The following is a 25,105-nucleotide window of genomic DNA, read 5'->3' on the forward strand; positions in this document are numbered from 1 at the left end:
CATCTCAAACTTTTAACATGCAATACAGCTTAATTTATTTATTGTGAAAATATACTAGTTGTATATATTTACATTTGAATATTGGAACTTTTTTGGTTATATAATGTTGAGCTCTTACGGAACAGAACTCTTGATTTAGAAAGGAACATATTCTAAATCTAATAACCACTTACATGGCATTTAATTGAGTTGATTTTTGAAATTTGCAAGCTAGAACCACTAATTGAAAATGGTGGGAGAGAAAATTTTTTCCCTAGATTCTAGAAATGTATGAAAAAGAAAAAAGGCAAATATATCTTCCTCTAAGGGCTTTCTTTGGTTGATCTGTTGAGAAATGAAACCACTAGCCCAGGAATATATTAAAACATGGCATTTACATTTTTGTTATTCGCAAGCATTTTGATACTTTTAATAGTTGAGTCTTTACAGTAGTAATCAGATACCATCAGGCACCCATAACAACGTTTCAGTCAGTGACAGAGTGTGTATACAACGTTGGTCGTATAAGTTTATAATTCCTTATTTTTACTGTACTCTATCTATGTTTACATATACCTACATACACAGATACTTACCATTGTGTTAGAATCGCCTACAGTATACTACACTATAGTAACATGCTGTACAAGTTTGTAACCTAGGAGTAATAGATGTTACCATATTACCTAAGTGTGCAGTGGGTTGTACCATGTAGGTTTGTATGAGCACACTCTATGATGTTTGCACGATGATGCTATCATGTAATGATAGATTTCTCAGAATGTATCCCAATTGTTAAATGACACAGGACTGTTATGTTTTATCAGCTGTTTCTTTGTAGTTTTAAAAAAATTTTCTCATCCAAGTTAATTATAGTCTAAGGCTAATTGCCTTTATTGTTGAAATCATGTTTTTGGACTTGATTCCCAGATTGATAAGCTGTAAACCAGTTAATCTTTTGGTGAAGTCATCCGTCAAGCAGTTTAGAGACAATGGAAATAGATTCGTCTCATTTTTCCTACAAACTGGTTTACTATTTGGCCCAAATGGAGAAGCAATATATTAAAAATTCAGTCAAATCCTAAGAAAGTTAGGATATTTTAATATGCTATCTTTGGCCATAAAAAAATCTTGTTTAAAAAGTTTTTAAGTGTCAGCTCAATATGGTAGCTCATGCCTATAATCCCAGCACTTTGGGAGGCCAAGGTGATAGGATCGTTTGAACCCAGGAGTTCGAGACCAGGCTGCTGGGCAACATAGTGAGACCCTATCTCTTTTTATTAAAAATTTCTTTTTTTTTTTTTGACTGGGCATGGTGGCTCATGCCTGTAATCCCAGCACTTTGGGAGGCTGAGGCAGGTGGATTTGAGATCAGCCTGTCCAACATGGTGAAACCCTGTCTCTACTAAAAATACAAAAATTAGCCGGGCCCGGTGGTGCATGCCTGTAATCCCAGCTCCTTGGGAGGCTGAGGCAGAAGAATTGCTTGCATCCAGGAGGCAGAGGTTTCAGTGAGCCAAGATTGTGCTACTGCACTCCAGTCTGGGCAACACAGTGAGACTCTGTGTCAAAAAAAAAAAACCTAAGTTTTTAAATATCATTAGTGTGTATTTTAGAGCAAGGATATCCTTGTGTGTAGCATTGGAGCTGCATTTACAGTGGATATAAGAGAGGAAATCTGTTGAATGATTGATTAAAAATTAACAGCATTGAGAATATTTATAATGTCTATAAAATTAAGGCCACTGTAAGCATTGAGGGGGGAAAGGACTAACTTAAAAGTATAATGCATTTTCATATGAAATATTAAGAAATCATTGTAGTTTATTTTAGAGAACATACTGTTTTATATTACACACTTTTAAAATATAAATTTTAAAATTATATTTGTAATATGTTTCTTTTTTTAGCAATAATTAGGAAATTATTTTTACATAGTAATGTATAAGATAGTTTTATTTTGGGATGGTAGCTGTTACTGAGTTGGGTTTTTTCCCCCCCTTCGAGGTGTAATAATGGTATGCTTAGTTGTAAGAATTCCTTCCTTTATAAGATATATGGTAGAATAAAACACTTGGAGATTAAATGCCATGATACCTAACACTTTCAAGTGGTTTGGTGAAACCTAGCAGCTTTGTGTGTTTGTGTCTGTAGAGAGAGAACAAATATGGCATAATTTAGTATTTGACTAATATTAGTGATGTTTATAGAGGTATTCACTCAACAGTTTCTTCCATTTTTTTTTTTTGTAGGCTTGAGAGTAAAAATTTTAAGGTAAAAGTTTGTTTACCTCAGTATATACTTCTGAGTTTATAGTACTATTGAAATGAAAATGCAGAAAGATTTACAAAAGTCACAATAAACGCAAGGGAAAATGTATTCCACCTATTCCAATATAAACAAAGTAATAATAAATACATTTATATTGTAGCAGATTTAAAGTATTTTTTCCTCTTTCATGGTGATCAGTGAGCAAGTAATTAATCTTATGTATTACTGAGAATTGCATATTTCTGTTCATCTTCAGTAATAGATTGAGCACTCATCCAAATAAATTTGGATCACTTATTATGCTCGCAATCTCCTAGGATACCAAAACAAAGAGGACATGATTGTTAGAGACATTTATCACAGTGGACATAGGAACAGATTTAAAAAATAAAAGTACCTTATACCTAAGGTATTCCAGGAGTACTAGAGTACTTAAGGGGTATCCACAGAGAGACATTTATCATTTCTTCTTCTTCTTTTTTTTTGTTTTTTGAGACAGAGTCTCACTCTGTTGCCAGGCTGGAGTGCAGTGGCACGATCTTCGCTGACTGCAACCTCCGCCTTGAGAGTTCAAGCAATTCTTCTGCCTCAGCCTTCTGAGTAGCTGGGACTACAGGTGTGCTACCACGCCCAGCTAATTTTTGTATTTTTAGTAGAGATGGGGTTTTGCCATGTTGGCCAGGATGGTCTTGATCTCTTGACCTCGTGATCTGCCCACCTCGATCTCTCTAAGTGCTGGGATTACAGGCGTGAGTCACCGCGCCCTGCTGACATTTATCATTTCTTCGTATTGGGAACATTCAGTATCTTCTAACTTTTTGCAAATATATACTAAATTATCGTTAGCCGTACTCACCCTACAATACTACAGAACACTAGATCGTACTCCTCCTATCTAGCTGTAATGTCACATCTGTTAAAAATTTCTCCCCATCCTTTGCTCTCCCTTACCCTTTAACGTCCACAGTTCTTCCCTCTGCTTCCACGAGTTCCGTTTTTCTTAGCTCACACAGAAGAATGAGAACACATGGCATTTATCCTTCCGTGCCTGACTTATTTCACTTAGCATAATAGCCCCCAGGGTTATCCATCTTGCTGTGAATGATAGGATTTCATTCTTTTTATGGCTGAATAGTATTCCATTGTGTATATATATCAAAAACTTTAAAAATCTGTTCATCTATTGATGGAAATTTAGGTTAATTCCGTGTCTTGGCTATTGTGAATAGAGCTGCAGTAAACATGGGGGTTCAGGTATCTTTGATATGCTACTTTCCTTTCATATAGATAAATGCCCTGTACTGGGATTACTGGCTTATATGGTAATTCTGTTTTTAATTTTTTGAGAAACCTCCATATTGTCCACAGTGGTTGTACTAATTTACATTCCCACCAACAGTGTCTAAGAGTTTTGTTTTCTCTGCATCCTCTCCAGTCTCTATCTTTTTGATAATAAGCCATTCTAACCGTGGTAAGATATCTTGTTTTGGTTTCGATTTGCATTTCTCTGATGATTATTGATTTGACCTTTTTAAATATACTTGTTGGCCATTTTTGTGTCTTTTGAGAAATGTCTATTCAGATCTTTTGCCTATTAACTTTTTTTTTTTTTTTTTTTTTTGCTGTTGTTCGAGTTCCTTGTATATTATGGATGTTAGTTTCTTGTCAGATAAGCAGTTTGCTAATATTTTCTCTTATTTTACAGATTGTCTCTTCACTCTGTTAATTGTCTCCTTTGCCATGCAGAAGCTTTTTAGTTTGATGTAGTCCCATTTTTCTATTTTTGGTTTTGTTGCCTGTGCTTTTGAAGTTTTATTCATAAGATCTTTGCCTAGACCAGTGTTTCCTATATTTTCTGATTTTGTAGTTTTGGGTCTCCTATTTAAGTCTTTATAATTAATTTTCTCTTTTTTTTTGAGATGGAGTCTCGCTGTGTCGCCCAGGCTAGATAGAGTGCAGTGGTGCGATCTCAGCTCCCTGCAACCTCTGCCTCTGGGTTCAAATGATTCTCCTGCTTCAGTCTTCCAAATAGCTGTCCTTACAGGTGCATGCCACCAGGCCTGGATAATTTTGTGTTTTTGTTAGAGATGGGGTTTTGCCATGTTGGCCAGGCTGGTCTCGAACTCCTGGCTTCGAGTGATCCCCCTGCCTTGGGCTCCCAAAGTGCTGGGATTACAGGCATGAGCCATCACACCCAGCTAAGTCTTTCATCTATTTTTAATAATTTTTAATTTTTGTGGATGTATAGTAGGTGTATATATTTATGGGAGACATGAGATGTTTTAATACAGGCATGGAATGTATAAAAATCACATAATGTAAAATGGGACATCTACCCCCTCAAATTTGAATATTATGTTATTATGTTGAATAAGAGTGGCGAAAGTGGGTATCCTTGTCTTATTTCTGTTCTTAGAAGTTTTCAGCTTTTCCCCATTCAGTATGATGTTAGTTGTGGGTTTGTCATATATGACCTTTATTATGTTGAGGTATGTTCCTTTATGCCTAATTTGTTGAGAATGTTTATCATGAAGAGATGTTGAATTTTATGAAATTCTGTTTTCTGTATCTATTGAAAAGATGATAAGGTTTTTGTCCTTCATTCTGTTGATGTAATATATCACATTATTGATTTGTATATGTTAAACCATTTATACATGCTTGAGATAAATCCCAGCTGATAATGAGCAGATTGTGTGGGCACGTGCAGTGGATGTCATAGGACCCAAATGAGTTAATCCTCAAGCCCCTAGTTGGGTCATGTGGGCGGTGGTGGCTGTGGCTATGTGGGAGGGTTCTTGGGTCCCCAGGTGGAGGGTGCCAACAACAGTGACAGTCTGAGTACGTCGGTTGTTAGGCCCCTGGGCAGTCCATGCTGGTGTTGGTGGCAGCAGCTCCGAGTCTACCTGTTCTCAGGCATCTAGGAGGCCTTTCCAGATATATATGGTGACCATGGAGTACCTCTAACCAGGCCCTTTCTTGGGTCCCTGGGCTGGGTGTGTGGGCACTGACAGTGATAGGGGCAAGCCATTCCTCAGTCCTGTCCACTGCACAGGCAACGTGTGTGGATGGTGGCCAACCAGGCCAGTCAGTTCTCATGCTGTCCCTGGGCAGCATGTACAGGTACTTGCATTGGTGTTCCAGGTAGTGTACGTGGATACACAATGGCTCTGCTCCTAGAAGGGGCAGGGGCACTGTCTGTGGTGGCAGTCCCAGGCAGGTGGCTCTCATGTCTGGAGAGCACATGCTTCAGCTCCTTATATCCTGGAGCAGACTCCCCGATGTGCTAGACTGCCTCTTCTCCAGGGTGTAGGCTTCTGCAGGACTCAGGTGCCAGGGACTTGACTACACTGCTGAGTCTAGCTGGTGTTCTGATGCTGAGGCCTTCCAGGAAGATGTCAAGTGCATTGGGAGATCCCAGGGATGTCAAGATGCTGGGAGTATGGGCTTCAGGGCTGGATGTAGTCTAGTGTTGGCGGTACTGTCAAAATGGCACTGTGCAGCAGCAGCTTGGTCCCAGTGGGTGGCTGAGATCTAGCATGAGTTCTCTCTGGGATAGTGTGGTTGCGTGGACTCCAGGCAGCTCCTTATACTAGGTTCAGGGCCTGTGAGGGCTGAAGGAGTCTCCTGTAGCTAAGATTGTAGGGGCTCTGGTGGGAATGTGGACTGTTAGGGATTTTTGCTTACCTTGCCACCATGATGGGGAGTCCTTCCTGGCTTCTGGCCAATCTTGGCTAACTGCATTGCTTCCCTCTTGTTGCTGCCATTTCGAGTTTCTCTGCCTCTGAGCTTCCTTGTCTCTTCCCTACTGAATCCTACTGTTCTCCCCTAGTGCTCTATTCAATGCGTTGAATAGAGCATGTTGAATAGAACTGTGCATGTGAGGGATCCGGGTCGTGTGCTCCTTGTGAGAATGTATTGCCTGATGATCCGAGGTAGAGCTGAAGCAGTGATGGTAGTGCTGGGGAATGGCTAGAACCACAGATCAACATTGGGAGAGAGGTTTGACTGCACAGAGACCATAATAAATCAGTTGCATGCAGACTCATATCAAAACCCTATCATTGAGTAGTAAGTGACAATTAAGCTGCATCTGGTGGCAGGCTTTATAGTGGCAAGTGAGTTGATGTACTTCCATTGTACAACTGCATCTGGTGGCAGGCTTTAAGTCAGAATCTGACATTTGCTTTAGTCCACACATGGCCCGCTCATTATTTGATTTACCACAGTCCTGTCCACAATCACAGGGCTGGTGTTATATGGGTGGGAATTTTAGTGGCTGTCAGAATTCTGCCTACTATGGTCATAGAGAATGAGTCTACCTCCCTTGTTCTACCTGATTTCATTGAGTGACAGGGGAATTTGAAACACTTTGCAGAAATTTGTCCTGTTGGCCAGGCATGGTGGCTCACGTCTGTCGTCCCAGCACTTTAGGAGGTTGAAGTGGGAGGATCGCTTGAGTCCAGGAGTTTGAGACCAGTTTGGGTTACATGGCAAGACCCTGTCTCTACAAAAAATAATAATAAATTAGCTGGGCGTGGTGGAGTGTGCCTGTAATTTCAATTACTCGGGAGGCTGAGGTGAGAGAATTGCTTGAGCCCAGGAGGTTGAGGCTTCAGTGAGCTGTGATAACACCGCTGTACTACAACCTGGGCAACAGAGTTAAGACCCTGTTTCAAAAAAGAGAAAGAGAAATCTGTCCTGTCTGTCTTCCTCCCCTTGCTCATTTACCAGTAGTGAATCACAGTGGGAAACTAAGTATTTTAAGTGAGTTTAGGAGATACAAGAGGACTTAGGTAGATGAGGCTGAACTGCCACATAATTTGCTCTTTTCCTCCAGCAGTTTTTCTCTCTCCCCCTGCCCCATCCTGTCTCTGTGTCTCTTCAGCTAGTGAGTTGAGATTAATGTAAAAGAACATGGTTTCTGCTTGATTTTCTTTGTTACTTCTTTTCATTACAGTTTGCTTCATCTTCTGTGGAACAGGGATGTCATAGTGTCTGAATTTCATAGTGTTGCTGCAAGAATTAAGATAAAGTATACTCTATTCTTAGTAGGGTGCCTAGCACATAACTGCTTGCAAAATAAGCTATTGTGATGGCAGCAAATGACTGTAATCAGGTAGATAATTAAGAAAAATGAATACTCAATTTTAAGAGTTTATATCATTGGAAAAATCTTGGCTTGAGTTCTGTTTCATTAATCTCTCCACATCTCCACATTTTAATCAGCCCCTTAATTATGGGACACCCCAATAGAGCAAGTGAAGGACTTAAATTTTTTTTAAGTTTTCCAGAATTCTAACTGACTTGGCCAAAGATTTTAAAGTTAAAATATTAAATATTAAGATTTAGGCTTCTTCTATACACTTGGTAGCTATGGTTACTTGGTTAAGTTTTCAGTGTCTTTTAATCCTCCTACTGATGAGTTTCATTGATGTGTTTTTTATGGGTTATGTACTAATTTAGTAAATGTGTATGTTTTCAGCTTTTTTAATCCAAGTCATGCCATGAAATGCAAAAGACATTGGAAATCATATATTTAAAATGATTCCAAGACTTCTGAAAAACTTGAGCTTCGTTCTATACTAAAAGCTCATGAGATAGCCATTCAAGAATTGCTGTGATAAAATTTCTACTTAGAAAACATATCCAGGAATTTCCAAAATGAGGTTGAAGGAATCCATTGCCAACAATTAATCTGTAAGATGTTTTTCAGTGACTGCATTTTTTTCAGTGTTTTGGACCACAGATTTAATTTTCATAGCGTTATTCTGTTTAAAAGGGTGATAGTAGCAAATATTTCAAAAAATTCATCAAGAAAATTTTAAACATTATGCTTTATGGCCTTCAATTACTTTATACCTTTTCAAAGGGTGTTTGTTCACCTTATTCTTGTAGATGGGAGTCGGGAACTTGTTTTGCATGGTCAGTTTTTCTTTTGCATGAGGACAATTGTAGTGTTCTGGGAGTTTTTTCACATGTAGGTTACTTTGATGGTGGCCTAGCGAAGAACGTCTGAGCTTAAGAATAATTGAAGGAAGGACTGTTAAACTCATTTTATTTCTGAAGAAAACTCATTTTATTTCTGAAGAATGTCTTTACTGGATTTCTACCACATATTATCTCATGGATAGAAGGGGGTGAGTGGGAGTTGGGAAGGACATTTAAATATGACTACTGAATTCACTGACACCACCAATTTCCAGCAAAGTTTTATAAGGTCAGAGTCTTATGCTTTATCTGTATAAAAGTACTAGGAGCCAGTGAAATGGAATTAATATCTAGTTACAAAATAAATTCTAAATTTGAAAGTAAATATGGATAACTTCTGTGGGATTTCAGAAAAGTATGTTAGCAAGCCAATGAACTTTCAGAGAGCAGTTGCTGAGACTGAGTCTCCTTTTGGTTCTCCTTCTGAGATGCTTTCTTCCTCCTCTTTTCCTGTAACAGTTGAAAATATTTATTGAGACCTGTTGAATGTCAGGTACTAAAGATGGTGAACAGAATAGAATTAATATCTGCCTCAGATAACTTTAGTTGAACAAAGAATACTGATAAGTAACTAGATCTTTATAAGAGATGACGTGATAAAACTTACATAATAGGGAAATATTTTAAGAGGTAATATTACTCCAGGCTCTATAGAGAGATCAAGGAATACTTTGAATAATTCCCAGAGGAGGCAGTGTTAACTCAAAATTAAAGGATGGGTAGGAACTAATAGAAGCATGGGTTTCTGAAGCAGAGGGACTAGCAAGAGGAAAGGCCCCTAGAGTTCAGAGAAGCAGACTAGAGAACCAGAAGGAGTCATATATGGCTGGGCAGAGTGGATATGAATGTAGCCAGAGGAGGGAAGAACAGGGAGGTAAGGTATATGACACTTGTGGCCTGATTAAGGAGTTTGGACTCTGTCCTTATATAATGTGTATATAAACTATTCAGACCTTCTAAGCAGTGATTTGTGGTGGTCAGGTTTACTTCGAGAATGACATGGTATGCAGAATGGATTTGGAGACGAGCAAGATATGGGGCAAGGAGACCAGTTAGGAGGACTAATCCGGAAGATGGATATTGGTGATTTCCTACTAGAGATTTAGAAAGAAGTCTCGCGTACCTAGCTTTTCGTGTCTCTGTATTTATTTTCTCCTTTTCACTGCCCTTTTTTCTTCCCTCATTTACCTGTGTTCTGTACTGTCACTTGCTTCCAGTTGTCAATATGTTGATTTCTGTTTATTCCTTGCTCACATAATGTATATTACCCTGCTAATATGACTTTAAAGAGTAACTTTATTGAAATATAATTCATATATAATAAAAGGTAGATATTTTAAGGTACAGATCAATGAATGTTTACAAATACATATCCTTGTGTTACCACTACCACACAATGAAGATATGGAAACTTTCCGTCACTCCTGAAGGTTTCTTTGTGCCCCTTGCCAGTCAGCCCCCAACCGTGGCCTTGGTGACTGATCTGTTTTTTTTTTAATCACCATAGATTGTATTTTCTTTTCTAGAGTTTTATGCAAGTGGTTTCATACACTGTGTACTCTTTTGTGTCTTTTTTCTTCCATTATGTTTGTGATTTGTTATCGATTCACTTGTTCATCTGTCCATTGACTTTTCAGATGTTTTTCTTCTTAAGTAAGTTTGTTTTCTTTCTCAACTGGAACATGGTATTAAAGCATTTATTCTTTTTCTTTCTTTTTTTTTTTTTGTATTAAAATGTGATGCGCATCTGTAATCCCAGCTATTCGGGAGGCTGAGAGGCAGGAGGATCTCTTGAGTTCAGGAGTTTGAGTCCAGCCTGCGTAACATAGAAAGACTGTCTCAAAAAAAAAAAAGTGATTAAAATAAAAAAGGTTTTTACTAGAGCCCAGGATTCAAGGTTATAGTGAGCTATGATCTTCACACCGTACTCCAGCCTGGGTGACAGAGCAAGACCCTGTCTGAAATTTTTTGTTGTTGTTAAATTACTGATATTTATTGAATAGAATTTTATATTCCTGCTACTGAGTTTTAAAAGTGGCCACATCAGTTTATCATCTTCTCAAATGGAGGACAAGCACTTTTATAATGAATTATCTTACTGCTTTCTAAGGATTAGTAGCTTTTGACATACTCAATGCCTGTATTGTCTTTTTATATTTTTGTTCTGCTTTTCATGAGCTTAGGCAAAGAGGTCCTTATGATACAGCTGTCTTCTTAAGTGATCTTATGGCTTTTATTATTATTATTTTTTTTTGAGACGGAGTCTTGTTCTATCTCCCAGGCAGGAGTGCCGTGGCGTGATCTTGGCTCACTGTAACCTCTGCTTCCCAGATTCAAGTGATTCTCCTGCCTTAGCCTTCCAAGTAGCTGGGATTACAGGCATGCACCACCACACCTGGCTAAAGTTTTGTATTTTTAGTAGAGACAGGGTTCACCATGTTGGCCAGGCTGGGCTCGAACTCCAGACCTCAAGTGATCTGCCTGCCTCGGCCTCCCAAAGTTCTTTATTCTTATTTTCTATATGAAGTAGTAATTAAAGATTTCTAGTAAGTAAATATCCAATAGGACAAACCAGTTTTAAACCAGGCTTTCAGGCTCGGCTTTGACTTTTTTTTAAATGCAAGATCTACGTTTTCTTGTGTTGTTTATTTTCTCTCCTGTGTAACTTGCATTAATATTCATTAAGTGGCTAGCTTACACAGTTAGAGCCAACAGCGAGCAAGCAAGGAAAAGAAAATTCCCTAAAGTTTATAGTCTTGTGTTGTGATTCGAGAATTACTGCCATAACTAACTTAATAACAAGCAGATTGAGGGAGAACTTGTCATCTAGAAGTGTTATTTTGACATTACATAATGACCTATCTGTAATAGCTCCTTTTAGTTTTAAAAATTCCTCATAGGCACTATTGATATGATAGGGCAATATAGAGATGTCAGTTTTATGGCCTCAAAGATCTATGTATTTTATAAATGTATTTCAGTTACATTTTGGCAGTAAAGAGAGCAGGAAGATAATGCTTCCATTAAAGTGATCAACTACGCATGTAGAAATTGGGCAGTAAGATGTGTGAAAAAAGCTTTTAGATGAAACCCATTTTCGTGTATAAATTGCCTGTGCTGCATATATAACTGTCTCATGATGCTTTGGGGTAATTCAGCAAGTATAGCACTGGAAATGGTGTTTGCCTGCTGATCTTAAAGAAGGAAGTGTATAAATTGCTTTATAATAAGTCTGCTGCTCAGCTGTTATATTACATTAATCTGTTCTTTTTTTCTCCTAGCTTTTCTTCTATTTTCTTAAACAATTGATTAAAATTTTAATTAACTTTTACTATTTCAGTTCTGTTTTATTTTTCATTCTTAAAAGTTATTATAAGTAAAAACAAAAACCCATTTTTGCTCTTCTACTACTTGGGACAGTGTGTCTTCATGTTTCAGAGCATTTGTATTTCAATAGTCACATTGACTAAAGATGAACTGTGAGAGAAACTTAATTATTTTCCATATACTTTTGGTATGATCTTATCTGACTACATTTTAAGTTTTATATCCTAGTAAAATCCATTTTAAATCATTTATTATTCAGTACTAAACCCTTTTATAAATTTCAAATTGAAATTTTTAAAAAGCAGTACTTATTTCTTGATGCATTGTTTTTATTAACATGTCTCTTAAGTACTTCTGTATCACAAAAATATACAGGGTTTTTTTTCTTTCCTGTGCCTGTCAATTCTCATTACTTTCTTTTTGTTTTTTCCTCCTCACTTTTCACCTGCACTCCACAGATTTCCTCCTCTGATGCTCCTCTTCAGCCTTTGGTATCCTCTCCTTCTCTGCAAGCTGCTGTTGACAAAAATAAATTGGAGGTATGGTAATGTTTTAACCAGCTGAGTTATGTAGTGTTAAATGGTAAATTAACTTCCTTTTGCAGTGTGTCATTCGGGAACACTATAATAGTTGCTTATATTTTGAATGATCCTTAGAATTAAAACAGCAATTTCTAGAATTTTTTTATACCACAGCTATGATTAAGGAACTTTGAATCTATATTTAATTTCAGAATAACTGATTTATTGGTGCCATGGCTATATCTCAACAATTAAGAAGCAATTAGTTTTTTGTTGTTGTGCCCATTACTATCTTATACTTACAGGAACTTTTAAAAAACAAAAACAAAAACAAAACTTTTCTTTCTATAATTCTGTTGTTAAAAGCACTTAAAGTTAATGCCAAGTTTCTTTTTTAAGCAATAGTAAACACCATACAGATAAAACGTGGGTATTATGGGATCATGAGTTCAGAATCATCAATGATAACTGTTAGAATGCATTTTGGGTGGAAGTGGTTGGGGTGCATATACTACCACTGTGTATTTTTAAAGTCATCCCTACAAATATTTGAGAGTTTTAATTTCTTTTGACTCTTTACCTATTTTTTTTTTTTTTGTTACATTGGCCTTAATAAAGTAGTTCCAGGCATTCTTTCAACTATCATTTTTTCCCGTAGACATGGGATAAATGATAAATGGTTGGCTAGATGTGTGGTATACAAAGACAAGATATAGCCCCTGCCCTCCAGGAGCTTACAGTCTAAGGCAAGAAAACAGATAACTATATAGCAGTTTATAATATAATATATTATGGACTGTGATTGAAGTACGCTTACTGTACTGCAGTTAATACAGGAGGCATCATTTTGATGCATCTTATGCTCTGAATAAGCATCAGACACAAGGAAGGATTAGGAAGAATTCCAAATAGGGAAACTAGCCTGTGAAAAAACATATGGGCAAAGTAGAGTGTTTGGGGAGTTGCAAGCAGAATGGCATAACTGAAATATGAGTAGAACGGCCAGGCTCCTCTGTTTCTCATGAAGGAGCCTTCTCGTGAGCCCACTGAAGGAGTTTGATTCTGAAGGCTTGGGCACTTTTACTGACGAGTTTTAAGCATTGGGGGGCGGGTGTGACAGGATCAGATTTTCATGTTGTAACACTACAGCCTCCATGGGGAATGAATTTTTTGGTGATGGGTGAGGAAAAGAGTGAACCTATTATTCTAATCCAGGTGTAAAATGAGAGGGACATGCTCCAAAGTAGTAACAGGGAATGTAAAAGAGAATGTAATTTTTAAAATTTATTTTATTGTTTTGAGATGGAGTCTTGCTCTGTTGCCAGGCTGAACTGCAGTGGTGGGATCTGGGCTCACTGCAACCTCCATCTCCAGGTTCAAGTGGTTCTCCTGCCTCAACCTCGTGAGTAGCTGGGACTACAGGTGCGCACCACCACGCCCAGCTAATTTTTGTATTTTTAGTAGAGACGGGATTTTGCCATGTTGGCCAGGATGGTCTCGATCTCTTGGCCTTGTGATCTGCCCACCTCGGACTCCCAAAGTGCTGGGATTACAGGTGTAAGCCACCGCGCCTGGCCAAGAGAGTGTAATTTTGAGAGGTCTTAAGAAGGTACAGTCCATGGGGTTTGGTAATTGATGTCCCGTGGAGGTGCTTTGGGAAGGCTTGTGACTTCCAGCTTCTATCTTGAGCATCTTAGTAGATGATGGTGCCAATTAGTGAGATAAGGATACAAGCTGAAAAGAAGGAACAGGTTTGAGCAGAAAAGGAAAGAGGTGAATTAAAAGTTGGATGTGTTAAGTATGAGGTCACTGTGGAACATTGAGGTTATTTAGTAGGTGGTTGGATATACAGGTCTAGGCCCAGAGAAGAGAAAAGGGGAGGCGAGTAGTAAGAGAGAGAGAGCACTTAAAAATGTGTGAAACTATGTCATTTATTTATTTATTTATTTATTTGAGACGGAGTTTCGCTCTTGCCCAGTTTGGAGTACAGTGGCGCGATCTCGGCTTATTGCAGCCTCCCACTGCAACCTCCGCCTCCTGGGTTCAAGCGACTCTCCTGCCTCAGCCTCCCGAATAGCTGGGATTACAGGTATGTGCCACCACACATGACTAATTATGTAATTTTAGTAGAGATAGGGTTTCTCCATGTTGGTCAAGCTGGTCCCGAACTCCCGACCTCAAGTGATCCACCCACCTCAGCCTCCCAAAGTGCTGGGATTATAGGGGTGAGCCACCGCACCTAGCCCTATGTCTTTATTTAAATAACTCAAGTATAGTTTGATTATAATGAACGCAGCATGTACTTACCTCCATCTTATTGGACTTGAATGTTTAACCAGTTTTCTTGCACAGGAAGTCAGCTGTTTCGCTATGTCACTTGTGCATTTAACCACCAGGTTTCAAGAACTACTATTTTAAAATACAAAACACTGCAGTATTTTGTTCTTGCTGAGAAAATAGTTTAAAACAAATTAGGTTTTCACAGTACTCTTAGATCTTTTAGCAGCTTTAGATTCTATGGATGGGAGTCATCTGTGGGTCAAACTGCATGATGAGTTTAGAGTCCATGCTGTTAATATTACTTCAGAGCCTGTCTCCTAATACCACTGCCAGAATCAGAGTAGGTGACAGCTGTATTTTTATTATTTTTATTATACTTTAAGGTCTAGGATACATGTGCACAACATGCAGGTTTGATACATAGGTATACATGTGCCATATTGGTTTGCTGCACCCATCAACTCATCATTTACATTAGGTATTTCTCTTAATGCTATCCCTCTCCCAACCCCCCAATCCCCGACAGACCCAGTGTGTGATGTTCCTTGCCCTGTGTCCAAGTGATCTCATTATTCAATTCCCACCTATGAGTGAGAACATGTGGTGTTTGGTTTTCTGTCCTTGTGATAGTTTGCTGAGGATGATGGTTTCTAGCTTCATCCATGTCCCTACAAAGGCCATGAACTCATCCTTTTTTATGGCTGTGTAGTATTCCATGGTGTATATGTGCCACATTTTCTTAATCCAGTCTATGATTGATGGACATTTGGATTGGTTCCAAGTCTGTGCTATTGTGAATAGTGCCGCAATAAACATACGTGTGCATGTGTCTTGACAGCTGTATTTTTACAGCTGAATTCCAGTGTTAAAGAGTATCAAGTCATGCTCTCCCTCTAGTAAATGTAGCTAGCAAATTTGTTTTGTTTTTAGTGATTTCATATGTGCCCACCAATTGTGGTGATTAGGAAATCAAACTTCTACTCATGACACAATGGCCTTCTTGAGAAATAACTGTCTTTACCTGTGCTGGCTGCTCTAACAATATACCATAGATTGAGTAGCTTATAAACAACAAAAATTTACTTCTCACAGTTCCAGAGGCTGGAAAGACTCATGAAGGGTCCACTTTCTAGTTCTTAAAACGGTGCATCTTTGTGCCCTCATATAGTGGGAAAGGGCTGGAAATCTCTCTCGGGCCTTTTTGATAAGGGTGTGAATCCTATTCATGAAGATTTCATCCTCATGACTTAATCACTTCCCAAAGCCCCACCTCCTAATAATATCACTTTGGGGATTAGGTTTTAACATGTGAATTTTGGGATGGACACAAACATTCAAACCATAGCAATGACTAATAGCTCTGAGAGGTTCAGAAGCAACTCATTCTCAACATATTTTTCTTTTCTTTTTTTTTTTTTTGAGACAGAGTTTGCTCCTGTTGCCCAGGCTGGAGTGCAGTGGTATAGTCTCAGCTCACTGCAACCTCTGTCTCCTAGGTTCAAGTGATTCTTCTGCCTCAGCCTCCCAAGTAGCCGGGATTACAGGTGCCTGCCACCATGCCCAGCTAATTTTTGTATTTTTAGTAGAGACAGGGTTTCATCATGTTGATCAGGCTGGTCTCGAACTTCTGATCTCAGGTGATCTGACTGCCTCGGCCTCCTGAAGTGCTGGGATTACAAGCATGAGCCACCATGCCCGGCCTCTTTCTCAACATATTATTGAAACTGTTCTATCACATTGCTTTCTGCACCATAGTTTACTAAGAATATATAGAAAATATTTTATATATAAAATTTTTCACATCCTATTCTTTACTTATAAAATGGGGATAATATTTCTAACTTCATAAAGTTGTTGTGAGGATTAAAAGAGCCACAACAGTGCCTGTCACGTAGTAAGGGTTCAGAAAGTATTAGCTGTTACTGTAAGGAATAATAACAGCAATAATAAATAGCAAAGCTCCACTGGACCACAGTGAGTAGTGAGACTTCAAAGTTTGGGCTCCATAGTCCCTCAGTCCTACCACTAGCTTTGATTAACTGTGTTGCTTTGGGCATTACTTCTTTTTTGTTTCTTCATTTGTAAGATGACAGTAGATAAAGTTTTTATTGCAGAAAATTGTTGCAAAGATTACATTAGACAGTAAGGTACTTATCAACTGGCCCATGAGAAGCACTTAATAAGTGGTAGTTGTGGGCTGGGCACGGTGGCTCACGCTTGTAATCCCAGCACTTTGGGAGGCTGAGGCAGGCAGATCACGAGGTCAGGAGATGGAGACTATCCTGGCTAACACGGTGAAACCCCATCTCTACTAAAAATACAAAAAATTAGCCGGGTGTGGTGGCGGGTGCCTGTAGTCCCAGGTACTCGGGAGGCTGAGGCAGGAGAATGGTGTGAACTTGGGAGGCGGAGCTTGCAGTGAGCCGAGATCGTGCCACTGCACTCCAGCCTGGGTGACAGAGTGAGACTCCGTCTCAAAAAAAAAAAAAAGTGATAGTTGTGTTTTGGAAATGAAGGTTTTGATTTGGGAAATGGTTGAGTTAGCAATAGGTAATGTTTCTAGTTATCCTTAAACGGTTAGATCTTCCTTATTTCCAGTGTAAAGCCCAGGCACTTGAGTAGATATGAAGATCTTTTTTGAGAATTATCCCAACTTTCTAGATGGTCTCTTCTGTGTTAGACTATGTTAATATCCTTAATGTTCAAGGGAGAATGTCACTTTTGACATATGCTCTTCTGGTAACTAAAGCATATAGATTCTTCAGGTTTTAGCACAAGTTCAACTTTATGTTGACTTTTATCCTGTTCCTGAAAAACATTATTGAAACATAATTTTAAATAATCCTAGTCTAAAGGAGACTGAGATATAAACTGTCCAGATTCTGGAAATTCTATCCATGTATTCTCCTTTTGTTGCAAAGCAATATACCAATAGTTTGTTAGCTTTGTCCTCTACTTAAATGCTTTCACTAATTGGTGAATTACTATTACAACACTCATTGCCTTTTATTAATGGGTAATAAAACAAAAGGTTGAAAAGAGAAATGCATTAGAATTTCCCTGTTCTTAAAATTGCAGTTGAAGACGTTGCTTATTCATGACCCAAATATAAAGATCTTTGCTATGAATTTCTTTTAAAATTTTGAACTAAGATGAAAGTTTTTCCTTTCCTCTTTTTAAAATCACACAACAAACACTAAAATTTTAATGTGCTATATTTGTGTAGTGCTTTATAGTTTGCAAAGTTGCTTTCTACGTTCTTAGTGCCTTTCATTTTTTCTTTTTAGTGCTGGAATGCACATTAAATATATATCTAGTTTAATACTTACAAGACTATCACTGTGTAATGTATATTGAAACTCAACGTTATTACCACTTTGAAAGCTCCCATGTGACTGTTCCTAAATACCCTCATCCCTTCTCCTTAAAGGTAATTAACATCCTGATTTTTATCATCATCGTCTTTATTTTTTGCTTTTTGAAATAGTTTTATACTAGTGTGTACCCTCTCCAACGTCGTACTTTTGCCTGGTTTTGAACTTTATATGAATGGTTGCAAAGCACTTTCAACTTTTATTATTTCTCTCACATTATGGCCTAGGAGTTGCCAATATTATCTTTCCTGATTGACAAACGGCGGATTTAGTCTGACAGAGGTTGCATCAGACACCATTTTAAAGGCATAGGTACAAATGCAGCCTTTAGGTATTTTGAGTAAGTTCTGCATGTTTATCATGCTGCCTTCCCTAGGTTCATCAGTTTGTCTTTTCTTTTTTTGCTGTCAGGAAACTAAGGGCAAGATTAGTGTTTAGTTGCAGTAGACTTTCAGTTCTCAGTTTCTAGTCATCTCTTTCCTCTGAATGCCTTATGAATGCTCTTTGTTTAACCTCTTTTCATTTTCGTCTTTTGGCTCTTAAGATTTAGTGTTGATACTTTTAATCCTTAAGTTTTTAACATTATATGTAATCCTTATTGGAAATGCAAATTGTGACTATCATAATGCCATTTATACTTTACCTCTACTGCCTTACACTAGTCAGTTGGCTGTGGTCCCCAAGCACTATCTTGAACATTCTTTTTCTCATGAGAAAATCAGTGTATTTGCCCCTTTTTTTAAAGCAAAATCTGTGATGATAGACTGAAGTATCGGGGGAACCCACCCCAATATTTCAACGTAGGTTCTTTCTTTTTTTCCCTAAGTGTCAGCCGGCCTGAGAAATAGAAAGAGTACAAAGAGAGGAATTTTACAGCTGGGCCGCCGGGGTGACATCATACATCATGGTAGGACAGTGATGCCCACCTGAGCCGCAAAACCAGCATGTTTTTATTAAGGACTTCAGAAGGGGAGGGGGTGTACAAACAGGGAGTAGGTCACAAAGATCACATGCTTCCAAGGACAAAAAGGAGAACAAAGATCACATGCTTCTGAGGCCAATAAAGATCACAAGGCAAAGGTCAAAATCAAAAACTCCTGATAAGGGTCTATGTTCAGCTGTGCACATATTGTCTTGATAAACATCTTAAATAACAGAAAACAAGGTTTGAGAGCAGAGAACCAGTCTGACCTCAAATTTATCAGAGAGTGGTTTTTTCCCCCACCCTAATAAGCCTGAGGGTACTGCAGGAGACCAGGGCATATTTCAGTCCTTATCTCAACCGCATAAGACAGACACTCCTAGAGGGGCTGTTTATAGACCTCCCCCCAAGAATGCAATTCTCTTCCTAGAGTATTAATATCAATATTCCTTGCTAGGAAAAGAATTTAGTGATCTCTTCCCTGCTTGCACGTCTGTTTATAGGCTCTCTGCAATAAGAAAATTAGGACTTTTTTTGCCCAACCCGACAGGCGGTCAGACCTTATGGTTGTCTTTCCTTGTTCCCTAAAATTGCTGTTATTCTCTTCTTTTTCAAGGTGCACTGATTTCATATTGTTCAAACACACAAGTTTTACAATCAATTTGTACAGTTAACGCAGTCATCACAGTGGACCTGAGGTGACGTATATCCTCAGCTTACGAAGATAACAGGATTAAGAGATTAAAGTAAGACAGGTGTAAGAAATTATAAGAGTATTATTAGGGAGGTGATAAATGTCCATGAAATCTTCACAATTTATGTTCCTCTGCCATGGCTCCAGCTTGTCCCTCCGTTCGGGGTCCCTGACTTCCTGTAACACTGAAGATATTTTGTGATTAAAAAAAGCAGATTTTTAGTCTTACCTATTATAATTTATCTTTGTATAATAAAGAAGTCTGTCCTATCACTTAGTTTTTTTTTTTCTCATTCATAATTCAACTGCGTGATTGCTGTTAGGAAGTCAAACCTAATAGAAGGATTTAGTGAGAATTTATTGAATGGAGAGCTCATTCATTTAAAACAAACACAAAACAAACCCTAATATATCAAAGAAGTTCTAAATTGTCTTAATTCTGTGCCTCTGTCTTAATTTTTTCACAGATATTCTTTGCTGTCATCAGCATATAACCTCAATGAGAATATGAATTTGCCATGTTTACTATTATATTTCAGTAGCACATAGATATTGTAATTACTGAATATTTCTACCTTTTTTTAAATGATGACTCAAACTAATAAAAATGAGTCAAAAGTTGCCATTTTTTAAAAAAGTAAACTTATCAAAACTTTGGGCTGTGTTTTAGAAAGAAAAGGAAAAAAAAAAGGAAGAGAAAAAGAGAGAAAAGGAGCCAGAAAAGCCGGCAAAACCACTTACAACTGAAAAGGTAAAATTCTTTTTAAAATTATTTTATTTTATTATTTTATTTTTTTTGTATTATACTTTAAGTTCTAGGGTACATGTGCACAACGTGCAGGTTTGTTACATATGTATACATGTGCCATGTTGGTGTGCTGCACCCATTAACTTGTCATTTATATTAGGTATATCTCCCAGTGCTATCCCTCCCCGCTTCCCCCACCTCACAACAGGCCCCGGTGTGTGATGTTCCCCTTCCTGTGTCCCAGTGTTCTCATTGTTTAATTCCCACCTATGAGTGAGAACATGCAGTGTTTAGTTTTCTGTTCTTGCGATAGTTTGCTGAGAATGATGGTTTCCAGCTTCATCCTTGTCCCTACAAAGGACACGAACTCATCCTTTTTTATGGCTGCATAGTATTCCATGATGTATATGTGCCACTTTTCCTAATCCAGTCTGTCATTGATGGACATTTGGGTTGGTTCCAAGTCTTTGCTATTGTGAATAGTGCCACAATAAACATATGTGTGCGTGTGTCTTTATAGCAGCATGATTTATAATCCTTTGGGTATATACCCAGTAATGGCATGGCAGGGTCAAATGGTATTTCTAGTTCTAGATCCTTGAGGAATCGCCACACTGTCTTCCACAATGGTTGAACTAGTTTACAGTCCCACCAACAGTGTAAAAGTGTTCCTATTTCTCCACATCCTCTCCAGCACCTGTTGTTTCCTGACTTTTTAATGATTGCCGTTCTAACTGGTGTGAGATGGTATCTCATCGTGTTTTGATTTGCATTTCTCTGATGGCCAGTGATGATGAGCATTTTTTCATGTGTCTGTTGGCTGCATAAATGCAGTGTCTTCTTTTGAGAAGTGTCTGTTCATATCCTTTGCCCACTTTTTGATGGGGTTGTTTGTTTCTTGTAAATTTGTTTAAATTATTTGTAGATTCTGGTTATTAGCCCTTGGTCAGGTGAGTAGATTGCAGAAATGTTCTCCCATTCTGTAGATTGCCTGTTCACTCTGATGGTAGTTTCTTTTGCTGTGCAGAAGCTCTTTAGTTTAATTAGATCCCATTTGTCAATTTTGGCTTTTGTTGCCATTGCTTGTGGTGTTTTAGACATGAAGTCCTTGCCCATGCCTATGTCCTGCATGGTATTGCCTAGGTTTTCTTCTAGGGTTTTTATGGTTTTAGGTCTAACATTTAAGTCTGTAATCCATCTTGAATGAATTTTTTTATAGGGTGTAAGAAGGGATCCAGTTTCAGCTTTCTACTTATGGCTAGACAATTTTCCCAGCAACATTTATTAAATAGGCAATCCTTTACCCATTTCTTGTTTTTGTCAGGTTTGTCAAAGATCAGATGATTGTAGATGTGTGGTATTATTTCTGAGGACTCTGTTGTGTTCCATTGGTCTATATCTCTGTTTTGGTACCAGTACCATGCTGTTTTGGTTACTGTAGCCTTGTAATACAGTTTGAAGTCAGGTAGCGTGATGCCTCCAGCTTTGTTCTTTTGGCTTAGGATTGTCTTGGCAATGCGGGCTCTTTTTTGGTTCCATATGAACTTTAAAGTAGTTTTTTTCCAATTCTGTGAAGAAAGTCATTGGTAGCTTAATGGGGATGGCATTGAATCTATAAATTACCTTGGGCAGTATGGGCATTTTCACAATATTGATTCTTCTTGTCAATGAGCATGGAATGTTCTTCTATTTGTTTGTGTCCTCTTTTATTTCATTGAGCAGTGGTTTGTAGTTCTCCTTGAAGAGGTCCTTTACATCCCTTGTAAGTTGGCTTCCTAGGTATTTTATTCTCTTGGAAGCAATTGTGAATGGGAGTTCACTCATGATTTGGCTCTCTGTTTTTCTGTTATTGGTGTGTAAGAATGCTAGTGACTTTTACACATGATTTTGTACCCTGAGACTTTGCTGAAGTTGCTTATCAGCTTAAGGAGATTTGGGGCTGAGACGATGGGGTTTTCTAAATATACAGTCATGTCATGTGCAAACAGGGACAGTTTGACTTCCTGTTTTCCTAATTGAATACCCTTTATTTCTTTCTGCTGCCTGATTGCTCTGGCCAGAACTTCCACCACTATGTTGAATAGGAGTGGTGAGAGAGGGCATCGCTGTCTTATGCCAGTTTTCAAGTGGAATGCTTCCAGTTTTTCCCCATTCAGTATGATATTGGCTGTGGGTTTGTCATAAATAGCTCTTATTATTTTGAGATACATTCCATAAATCCCGAATTTATTAAGAGTTTTTAGCATGAAGGGCTGTTGAATTTTGTCAAAGGCCTTTTCTACATCTATTGAGATAATCATGTGGTTTTTGTCTTTGGTTCTCTTTATATGCTGGATTATGTTTATTGATTTGTGTATGTTGAACCAGCCTTGCATCCCAGGGATGAAGCCCACTTGATCATGGTAGGTAAGCTTTTTGATGTGCTGCTGAATTCAGTTTGCCAGTATTTTACTGAGGATTTTTGCATCAATGTACATCAGGGATATTGGTCTAAAATTCTCTTTTTTTTGTTGTGTCTCTGCAAGACTTTGGTATCTGGATGATGTTGGCCTCATAAAATGAGTTAGGGAGGATTCCCTCTTTTTCTGTTGATTGGAATAATTTCAGAAGGAATGGTACCAGCTCCTCCTTGTACCTCCGGTAGAATTCGGCTGTGAATCCCTCTGGTCCTGGACTTTTTTTGATTGGTAGGCTATTAATTATTGCCTCAATTTCAGAGCCTGTTAACTGGTCTATTCAGAGATTCAGCTTCTTACTGGTTTAGTGTTGGGAGAGTGTATGTGTCCCGGAATTTATCCATTTCTTCTAGGTTTTCTAGTGTATTTGCGTAGAGGTGTTTATAGTATTCTCTGATGGTAGTTTGTATTTTTGTGGGGCTGGTGGTGACATCCCCTTTATCATTTTTTATTGCATCTGTTTGATTCTTCTCTCTTTTCTTCTTTATTAGTCTTGCTAGTGGTCTATCAGTTTTGTTGATCTTTTCAAAAAACCAGCTCCTGGATTCATTGATTTTTTGAAGGATTTTTTGTGTCTCTATCTCTTTCAGTTCTGCTCTGATCTTAGTTATTTCTTGCCTTCTGCTAGCTTTTGAATGTGTTTGCTCTTGCTTCTCTAGTTCTTTTAATTGTGATGTTAGGGTGTCAATTTTAGATCTTTCCTGCTTTCTCTTGTGGCCATTTAGTGCTATAAATTTCCCTCTACACAGTGCCTTAAATGTGTCCCAGAGATTCTGGTATGTTGTATCTTTGTTCTCATTGATTTCAAAGAACATCTTTATTTCTGCCTTCATTTTGTTATGTACCCAGTAGTTATTCAGGAGCAGGTTGTTCAGTTTCCATGTAGTTGAGTGGTTTTGAGTGAGTATCTTAATCCTGAATTCTAGTTTGATTGCACTGTGGTCTGAGAGACAGTTTGTTATAATATCTGTTCTTTTACATTTGCTGAGGAGTGCCTTACTTCTAACTATGTGGTCAGTTTTGGAATAAGTGCGATGTGCTGAGAAGGATGTATATTCTGTTGATTTGGGGTGGAGAGTTCTGTAGATGTCTATTAGGTCCGCTTGGTGCAGAGTTGAGTTCAATTCCTGGATATCCTTGTTAACTTTCTGTGTCGTTGATTTGTCTAATGTTGACAGCGGGGTGTTAAATTCTCCCATTATTATTGTATGGGAATCTAAGTCTCTTTGTAAGTCTCTAAGGACTTGCTTTATGAATCTAGGTGCCCCTGAATTTGGTGCAGTATATTTAGGATAGTTAGCTCTTTTTGTTGAATTGATCCCTTCACCATTATGTAATGGCCTTCTTGTCTCTTTTGATCTTTGTGGGTTTAAAGTCTGTTTTATCAGAGACTAGGATGCAACCCCTGCCTTTTTTTGTTTTCCATTTGCTTGATAGATCTTCCTCCATCCCTTTATTTTGAGCCTATGTGTGTCTCTGTATGTGAGATGGGTCTCCTGGATACAGCAAATTGATGGGTCTTGACTCTTTATCCCATTTGTCAGTCTGTGTCTTTTAATTGGAGCATTAAGCCTGTTTTTATTTAAGGTTAATATTGTTATGTGTGAACTTAATCCTGTTAGTATATTAGGTGGTTATTTTGCTTGTTAGTTGATGCAGTTTCTTCCTAGCATCAATGGCCTTTACATTTTGGCATGTTTTTGTAGTGGCTGGTACTGGTTCCTTTCCATTTTTAGTGCTTCCTTCAGGAGCTCTTGTAGGGCAGACCTGGTGGTGACAAAATCTCTCAGCATTTACTTGTCTGTAAAGGATTTTATTTCTCCTTCACTTATGAAACTGAGTTTGGCTGGACATGAAATTCCGGGTTGAAAATTCTTTTCTTTAAGAATGTTGAAAATTGGCCCCCACTGTCTTTTGGCTTGTAGAGTTTCTGCTGAGAGATCTGCTGTTAGTCTGATGGACTTCCCTTTGTGGGTAAACCGATCTTTCTCTCTGGCTACCCTTAACATTTTTTCCTTCATTTCAACTTTGGTGAATCTGACAGTTATGTGTGTTGGAGTTGCTCTTCTCGAGGAGTATCTTTGTGGCGTTCTCTGTATTTCCTGAATTTGAATGTTGGTCTGCCTTGCTAGGTCGGGGAAGTTCTCCTGGATAATATCCTGCAGAATGTTTTCCAACTTGGTTCCATTCTCCCCGTCACTTTCAGGTACACCACTCAGACGTAGATTTGGTCTTTTCACATAGTCCCATATTTCTTGGAGGCTTTGTTCATTTCTTTTTACTTTTTTCTGTAAACTTCTCTTCTTGCTTCATTTCAGTCATTTGATCTTCAGTCACTGATACCCTTTCTTCCAGTTGATTGAGTCGGTTACTGAAGCTTGTGCATTTGTTGCGTAGTTCTTGTGTCATGGTTTTCATCTCTATCAGGTCGTTTAAAGATTTCTCTGCATTGGTTATTCTAGTTAGCCATTCATCAAATCTTTTTTCAACGTTTTTAGTTTTTTTGCACTGGGTTCGTAATTCCTCCTTTAGCTCAGAGAAG

At 38.2% G+C, this 25,105-nt stretch overlaps 1 protein-coding gene across 11 annotated transcripts in view; it reads left to right on the plus strand.

The window, feature by feature from the left end:
- Positions 1-25,105, plus strand: part of SMAP1 (small ArfGAP 1) — a 184,750-nt gene that overhangs the window by 96,374 nt on the left and 63,271 nt on the right. For 6 of the 11 annotated variants that reach the window (XM_021937408.2, XM_031667159.1, XM_031667167.1 and 3 more), the window contains 2 exons: positions 12,027-12,107; positions 20,030-20,110. The exons of 2 other annotated variants lie outside the window; for them this stretch is intronic. In XM_021937408.2, the coding sequence (XP_021793100.2) occupies positions 12,027-12,107; positions 20,030-20,110 (162 nt within the window). The remainder of the gene's footprint in view (positions 1-12,026; positions 12,108-20,029; positions 20,111-25,105) is intronic. 3 more of the 11 variants (XM_021937412.2, XM_031667161.1, XM_031667168.1) reach the window with 1 other exon arrangement.

Source organism: Papio anubis, chromosome 6 (genome assembly GCF_008728515.1).
Source record: "Papio anubis isolate 15944 chromosome 6, Panubis1.0, whole genome shotgun sequence".
NCBI classification, from domain to species: Eukaryota; Metazoa; Chordata; class Mammalia; order Primates; family Cercopithecidae; genus Papio; species Papio anubis.